This window comes from Rhinopithecus bieti, unplaced genomic scaffold, assembly GCF_001698545.2.
Source record: "Rhinopithecus bieti isolate Rb0 unplaced genomic scaffold, ASM169854v2 scaffold_2294, whole genome shotgun sequence".
NCBI lineage: Eukaryota > Metazoa > Chordata > Mammalia > Primates > Cercopithecidae > Rhinopithecus > Rhinopithecus bieti.
Window position 1 is genome coordinate 121214 of NW_016803705.1, and position 8477 is coordinate 129690.

The window sequence follows — 8477 nt, forward strand, 5'->3', positions numbered from 1 at the left end:
ATCATTTCTCTGTTTTTCTCCCAGCCTCGTTAATTCCTTCCAAATAGCCCTTACCCTTTGGGATCTTATTGGTCCCTGGGGGTCAGAGCCTAGCTGGGGAACTGTGAGGTCGGGGGAGGTGGCACCTTGGCACCCACCTTACCCATTTGGGGCAAACTTCTCCCAGCTATTTTGTCCCTCTAGACCTTTCAGACAACTGCCTTACATTCTAGGACCGTTTCCATTTCTCCACACCAAAAATACAAATTAATTGTTCAAGATTTCTCATCCCTCGACCCTCTGCTGAGTTCCTGTTTATCTGGCAAGTTCATCCATGTCACTGTGATAATGAAAAAATACTGAGGTAATGTCACGTATCTGTATTTCTGTGCCGGCTTTGCGGAGATAATGCCTTAAAAGCACAGTCTAAATGCACCACAACTCTAACCAAGATATTTGGGGTGAAGAGGGGCATCTGTGTCCCTCAAATTATGCCATTTAGGCAGCTACAATAGATGTTCCACCTTGAAAGCAACATACTGATCCATTTTGCCCACAACGGAGCTGGGCCCTGAAAGATGCTTGAGACCTCAAATATGTTTACACCAGATGTGAGCCCTTATCAAAGTCAAATTTGACAATGTCATGCACAGTCACAAAACATAGATTCTCTTATTTCTGTGTAAATGTGCATGTATTGTAAAATTTTTTTAAAACAAGAAAGAAATGGGCCAGTTAATGTGTGTTCATGATAGAAGACCCCAAATAGGAGATCTAAATGCATTGAATTCTGCCTGGGAATCAAGAAACAGATGAATTTATGTATCTTCTGGATGGAAAACAAAACTATCAACATGACCTAAACTTCTTTTAGGATGACTGCATTTGATTCCTTTAAGCAAAATCAATAAGAAGAGATGCTGTTCAAATCACCCTCCCTTGTTCCAAAGAGCTGAGAAAACTTGGCTTTGTTCTCTATCTGGTCTCCACTTGGTATTTAAGGAAGGGACAGAGAGATTGGGAAACTTTAAATCGTTCACAACTTGCTATGAGTTCACTGGCACGTACACGTGTCTGTGGGTGGGTATGATAAGAAAGCAATAACTGTTTTTCTCATTCCTGACCATTCTGCCCCATTCTTTTCCTAAGAAAACTGTGGGTCATGAGGGCTTCCTCTTCAAACTGGCTGGATCACATTTTCCCTAAGTCAAAAAGGTAAGCAAGCGTCTTGCCTTAAAGGGCCTATTTTGTAATTTCTGCCTACCAGATATAAGCAAAATTCTGTTTAAGTCAACAAAGCATGCAATTAAGCAAAATGGAAGATGATGTCAATACAGACTTCAAAATCAGCATGTGCTTAGGGAAGCATTTCCCAGTTGAGTATTATTCCTTCCTAAACCTGAGAGCTGGCCAGAGCCACACCATCACAGTCATGATCAATAATACTGGTTGTGTAAGATTCTCCCCCATACTATTTAATATGCTGTTTCTTCCCAACTCACATCACACAAAGCTACCTAAGTTGGTTTGCTCTTATTTCATTGAGTACCTACTGTGTACTGGGCACTGGGACGGGTGTGTTAAACCTTTTTTCCTCTCTGACTTCTAACTTCCTCCTCTTACATGGGACCTCATAGACTTCTCCCTCCTAACCCAATCCTCACAACAGCCCACAGGGGGAGACAGCATCCCCACTGGCACAGCTGAGGCAACGGAATGCCTTCAGAGAGGGTAAGTAACTTGCCCAAGGTCAACCAGCTACCAAAAAGCAGAACCAAAATTCAAATCCACATCAGCTGACTCCAGAGTCAGTGACGGTGTGCCTCTTGTCTTCTAACAACACCCAAAGATGATGCCCTCAACTCACACGCTTGCCTTTACACACTTGTCACTGCTTTCTGGCTACAGGGTTGGGGAATCTCACGACTTTCCTTATTCTCATCTTGAAAGTGTTGGAGCTAAAATGCCACCATGCTGCCATGCCTTGAGTTTGAAGAAGATAGATATTGCCTTAACCACAAACACACAAACGCCAGACTCAGCCAGTTCCCCAGTTTAACTAAGCCCTTCTCCAGGTAGAGATGGGAAACAAGGCCTGCCAAGGCTGAATCCCATCAACCATTCCTCACGGGCTGCACATGCCTCCTGCCCCTCGACTCCCTTCTCAGGGGAATGGCATGAGCCAATAAACAAGGTAACCAAATTCCCTAGGCTATTTACGGTCTACTCCAGTCTATCCGTCTTCCCAGAGAATTGCCTGGGTTATTCTCTCCTACCCGTCCTCTAGCTCTGACACTTTTGCCAACAGGCAGCCAGAAGAAATAGAAGGCAAGAGGCCAACACCATGGCTTGGGAGATTTTAGCAGCTCTGGTCAGGATGAATATGGAAGCTATTGGTTGATGTGAGGTTTGGGGATGATCTCTGTTTTCAAATATTCATAATCCCTCTCCCTCAGGCTGGATAATTGCAGATCTCTTTACCTCGTTTTGATCTTCTTATGCCCTGCATTGCACACATAGTGAGGGGTTAATGAATACTCTTAGATGGATGACCGCGGGTATGTCATCACTTACAGAGAATCCTGTACAAGGCTCTGTCACAGCCACTGTCTGCTAACTGTCCCACATGTGTCTGTGTTGTTTTTTGTTGTTGTTGCTGTTGTTTGTTTTTCCTTTTGAGACAGAGCCTCGCTCTGTCTCCAGGCTGGAGTGCAGCAGCGTGATCTCAGCTCACTGTAACCTCCGCCTCCCAGGTTCAAGCGGTTCTCCTGTCTCAGCCTCCCAAGTAGCTGGGATTACAGGTGCACACCACCACACCCAGCTAGTTTTTGTATTTTTAGTAGAGATGGGGTTTCACCATGTTGGCCAGGATGGTCTCAATCTCCTGACCTCGTGATCCACCTGCCTCAGCCTCCCAAAGTGCTGGGATTACAGGCATAAGCCACCACGCCCGGCCTCTGTGCTGTTAATGTCCTCTTACTTCTTTGTCCTCAGTCTGATTGTCTAACAAGTGCAGATATCCACTCTGAACATTTCATCTAGACAGCTGACATCAATACTGGCCATCCTGAGATTTATCTTTTCATATAAGAAAATATTATACATTGGAGACCAGAGCTTAGAATGGACAAAATTGTCTTCTAGAAGAGCCATTATCACAGACAGGCAGCTGGGGCAGCCTCAGGCTGGTTCTAGCCAAGTTGGAAGAAGGTAAGAGTTAATGGTGTAAGAAAATAGCAAGAGGGCCCGTTGGGCAGGGAAAGTTCTGCGTGGAGCACAGTACTCAGCACCCGAAACCTCAGTGGAAGCAATTTCATTATCCTTTGCTTTCGAGGCCCTCTCCCTCTCTGAGGAGGCTCTCTACATCTTGACCTTTGGTGACCTCAGAATTTTCTGGCAGCCGCTGGAACCAGGGATCATCTTTTCAGAAATCTGTTTGGCATCGTTCCGTGACTTATCTTTCAGCCCTCATCACCATTATTCATGCTTTGGCAGTATCCTAGCTACAGACACAGTACTCTTCTTGAGCTGATACTGAAGGTTACTCCATCCCAGCCGATGGAGAGGGAAGGCGCCCACTCCTCAGGACCCTGACTCCAGGAAGCATGCTCCCTGTGAGGGCAGGTGCTTAAAGGCATCTATTCAGAAGCTGATCTCAACCTCCAGCCCTTGTGAACAGGCAAATAGGTGAAGATAACACAAAACAGGAACTGGTCCCCAAATCATAGGCAATTTGGCTTTGGAATGCATTCCAAGGCACATTTGCTGTACACTTGTATGCACATTCATCCAAACTCAAATGCTAAACTCCACCAGCTGCCTCTGGACTACATAAAAACCCCAAACCTTTATCTCTTCATTAACGATGGCAAATATTTTCTGGCTTTACCTTTCTTCCCCACTTTAACATCCTGCTTCTATTCTGTGGCCTGCGCTTCCTGCTTTGTATATTTTAGATTACTTTAGACATGACCTCACATCCTGGCCAATTGCACAGTAGCTGCTAATTGCTAGAGCTTTGCTAATGGCCTGTACATCGATGAAGAATGAGTTACAAGCAGCAAAATCCAGAAGACAGTAAGCTAGTGTGGATTAGAGCTGGGGCTCTGGAGGGAGACAGACTTGGGTTTCAATCTCAGACTGTGTGGCCTGGGGCAACTAACTTAACCTCTCTGAATCTCTTATCTCATCTAAATGGATATTATAATAGCTCCTACCTCACAGAGTTGTTGCTAAAATAAATACTGGACAATGCCTATAAAGGACTTAGCACAATGCAAGCTATTGTTATTACCATGTAGGCTTTCAAATTATGAAACAGCTTTCTTCCTCTAGAGTCTACATATTCCTGAGATCCTGCCTAGCTATTCTGCTCCATCTCTACCCTGCACCTGCCCAGCCCCGTTCCCCTGACCAACCACTTCCTCCAGGTAGCATTCCTTGATTGAGCAAAATGCACACAATTATGCATTTGCGTTTTCTCTCTATTGTTTTATACTTTTTAAGGGTTTCATATGGGTATTTACATTTTCCCCAATTCACACACCAAGTTTCTCCAAGATCAAGAAGCCTTACCTTCAGCAGTATCTCAGGTAGTACAAACCCAAGAGCAACATCCCTAGTAAACAGCCAGATCTTCAGAACAAAATGTGGAGACTACCTTTTAAGTTGGCCTTTTGTGTCCTTTGCAAAGTGGCTCTCTTGTTTATCAAAGTCTCTCCTGTACAGTAAGCGTATCAGAAGTTCATCTGAAGGAAGTATGCAGAGGCAGGAAGCACTGACATTTCCCCCCACCATGAGGTCCCCAAATTCATTCCTTCCCCATCTGCCAAGACATTCATCCATGCTCTAGTTATTTTCCACATCACAGTATTTTCTAAAATTACTCTTTCTGGAGCCCTTCCTCACCCCTTCACTATCTCACTTGAGTCTATCCATGGCATCATTTTTCCCCCGTTCTCTTAATCCCCCTTGGTGCACACAGAACTTTCACATGAGCGATATTTGCTCCATCATCATCCGTCTCTATTCGCAGATCCCACTTAGGCTCTCAGGCTTTGCTCTCCGGACTCTGACTTCCTGAACTGTGGTGAAGTAGTCCCCCTCCTTGCCAGGTCTTGAGATGTCCATGTGGAACTTTCCGGCCCGGCTCATTTGTACATGAATGTTTCACGCAACACTCTACAACATCACTTCTGCTTCTGTGGGTAGCCAGCAGGGCCCTGTGTACAGGCATCATCTGTTTAAACTGAAATCTTGTCATTTGTCATGGCAGTTTTATTTATGATCCTGTGTGTTGTAACCTTGTGGCATAAATATTAAATAATAATATCTCTTGGGTAAAAAAAAAATCATTCATGTTAACTGACAACTTCTTATGAAAATATGAAGTAAGCCCAACCACACAATTTGGTATTGGCTCATTTTGAAATATGAGTAAAAGCACGGATTGCTCAACAGGTAGATGCACAGGCAGAATTATAATTTCCATTTTTACACCTTCTTGCTTCAAGAAATGAAACATTCAAGTAGTAAAAAAACGTTAAAAGAAACGGGCTGGGTGGCAAATTTCTGCAGAATCAAATTCTAATTCCTGCCAGTATCTCCTAAGCAGTTTTAGCTTCCAAAAGGAACACTCCAAATAATGACAATGCCACATAAGTGAAATGAATTCCGGACAATGACACTGCTCATTTTTTTTTTTTTTTTTTTTTTGGCATTCTGTGAATTTCCTATTACATCAGTTTCATGATTCAGCATTTTCCATTTCATTTATTTACAGTAATATATGGCGAGATAACCCAAGGTTTCTGCAGGATTTTGGAACATAAGGTACGCTGGGCAGGAAGGGTGTCGCCTTCTGTAAATTTACTATTGTTTAGGAGAACTCAAAACAGAAGCAAGCAAGCCATCAAAGGAACTGAGAAAATTTCTCCCCACCTTGTTCTGAGGGTTCTCAACTACTCTGGTATTTAAAATAAATTGGTTTTGAAAAATAGGTTACTGCCCTTTAGTTGATGACTAAAACAAAAGCCAAGAAGTGTGCAAATTGCAAACTGACATGCATGAGCCAAACATATTCTCTGAAATAACAATGTTCAAGACGCAGCTAAAGTCACCAATCTGGCGATAAGCGTGTTACAGAGAACTAGATTTCTTTCCGGCATCCGCAACTTGGCTGGAGTGACCAAGGAGGAGTTGAAGAGCGCTGGAGATGCGAGGTGCGTTGGCAGAAAATCGTCCGGGCCGGGAGGACCCGGTGGAAACTAATAGGAGGGTCGAGGCGGGTGGCAGGCGCCGAGAGAAAGAGGCGAAGTTGGGCACGGGAAGGAAAGGAGCTGCGAGTAGATTGAGAGGGAAGCCCAGAAGGGGTGGGGGGTTGCGGGGTGGGGGGGGCTGGAAACCGCGCGCGGCGAGGCGGAGAGCGAACTCCCGGCGGCGAGGCTCCCGGGTGGAGTCGAGGACAAGGAGTCTCGAGGGGAATCCGACCCGGGTCTAGAGAGAGTCTGGGAGGGAGAGGAATGGGCACGAACGAGACAGCAGCGCGGCAAGTCCGGTCCACGCGCCCTTCTCCACGCCCGGGGTACCCATCCCAGGTGCCGGGAGCGCCCGGAGCGCAACGGCGAGGAAGAGAGAAAACTAGCAGCGGCGTCCCCGCCCCGCGTGGCGGGTGTCCCCGGCCGCCCCCACCCGCGTCCCCGGGGCCCCGCGCGGAGAGGAGGACCCGGGCAGGGTCCGGCGCTCACCAGGTAGCAGAGGAGGAGCAGCGCGCAGGCAGGGCGGCCGCCGAGCCCGGGGGGACGCCGCCACTCGGGGGCCATGCTGCGGCCCGGGGGCAGACCGCGGGCGGCGGGGGTTGCTTGCTCGACTGCTGCCATCGGCCACCCAGAGAAGAGAGACCGATAGATGGGCGAGCCGCCGGATCCGGGCCGGAAGGTCACCTGGTGCAGGGACCGGCCCAGACCCGAGGCGCCACCTTCCGCACCGGCCACGGCGGGCACCCCGCGCCAGAGCAAGAGGGCACATGCCACCGACCCTCCGGACCCCGCCGCCGCCGCCGCCACTGCGCTCCGCCGTCGCCGCCCGCAGCCCAAGCCGACGCGCCGGCTTCCTCCCGCTCCCAGTCCCCTCCCCTCCCCTCTGCCTCCCTGCCCAGCCCGCCTCCCGGCCGCTCCCTTCGGCCCCCGGGCTTCCACCCCTCCGGGCAGCGGACGCCCACGCAGGTGGGCACCGACCCGGGTCCCGCCCCTGGCCGCTGCCACCCCCAGCGCGGGTGGCTGGGCCCCGGAGCACCCCCCTTTCCCTTTCTCTCCGCTCCTCCCCGCCCCTTCCCCGCTCCTGCTCTCCGCGATCCCCTCCTCTCCCTCCGGCTCCCTCTTCCCTCTCCCCTCCCGCTCCCAAACCCCCTCTCTTTTTCACTTTCTCCTTTTCCTCCCTTTCCTCATTCTCCCTTCCCATCCTCTTCCTTGCTCCCGCATTCTCCTTCTCCCACCCACCCTTTTGCCGGTCGCACAGCCCAGTTCCCGCCCGTGCAATGGGTTTTGTCTGGTTGCTTTTTTGGCCGGGGCGCCATTCCCTCAGGGCCCAGGGCGAGTGTGCCCCCTGGAGTTGTGCTGCGCAGCTGCCCGGCTCCCAGGCCTTCAGGATGGATTTTGATCCCTGCCAACCTCCACCTGTCCACCTGCGGGGTTAGAACCGCCTCCTTCCCGGCACGTTTGCAGCCCGGCTGCGCCCCACCCTGCCGGCTGGTTCGCGGCACGTTCTGGATGTTTCCCGAGGGTTTTGTGTGGTGCCGCCGCCGCCGCCACCACTGCGCTCTTTGTTTTAATTGTCCAGAGTATTGGCACCCAGGACGGGTTTGTATTTGATTTGCATCCCTGTGCTCCAGCTTCCACTTTGGACAGAAAAGAAAATGAATTAATTAGGTCAATACAGTAATACTGGAGCCCCAAATAAAAGGGGTGAGGCCCTAGAAGTGCGCAAACAGCTTTTTAAAAAACCAGGACACATCCTGGGCCTTGGGGACGCAGTTTGAGACTGGCTGCTCTCGGACACGGGTTCTGGGGCCTGGCGGAGAAGGACCGCCGAGCGGCGGGACCACCAGCTTGCCGCCGGCTTTGGCGTTCAGGGAAGCGCTTGGCTGTGTCTAGCGGCTCCGACAACTATCTGGGCCCGCAGCTGCTGCTCTGAAACAGTTAATCCACCTTCCAAAGTTCGCAGAAGCTTCCCTTTGGCACTGGTAGATTTGTGCGGATTGGAACAATAGCCTGGGAGCCTGAGAGGCCACAGCCCTTTCCCTGTGCCACGAGCATAGGCCAAGTCACAACAGACGTCGGGGAGAGGCTGCTGGTGAGACGGGGTGCCCAGGGTAGTTTGACGGGCGTGGGCATCCCCTGTGCCTGGATGCGCCCTCAGCTGCTCGGTACAGGCCTGGTCATACCGGGCATGGCGGCTCCTCAGCTGTCATCCACTTTTTTTTAGGTCACCTAAGAGCTGTG

At 49.8% G+C, this 8477-nt stretch overlaps 1 protein-coding gene across 3 annotated transcripts in view; it reads right to left on the reverse strand.

The window, feature by feature from the left end:
- The window catches only part of SEL1L3 (SEL1L family member 3), a 120944-nt gene extending 113357 nt beyond the window's left edge, over positions 1-7587 (reverse strand). The window contains exon 1 of one of the 3 annotated variants that reach the window (XM_017851862.1): positions 6726-7078. In XM_017851862.1, coding sequence (XP_017707351.1) covers positions 6726-6857 — 132 coding nt within the window. In that variant the 5' untranslated portion in view covers positions 6858-7078. Of the gene's footprint in view, positions 1-6725; positions 7079-7475 lie in introns of those variants that run through there. The other 2 variants (XM_017851877.1, XM_017851867.1) reach the window with 2 other exon arrangements.
- Positions 7588-8477: the final 890 nt, after the last annotated feature.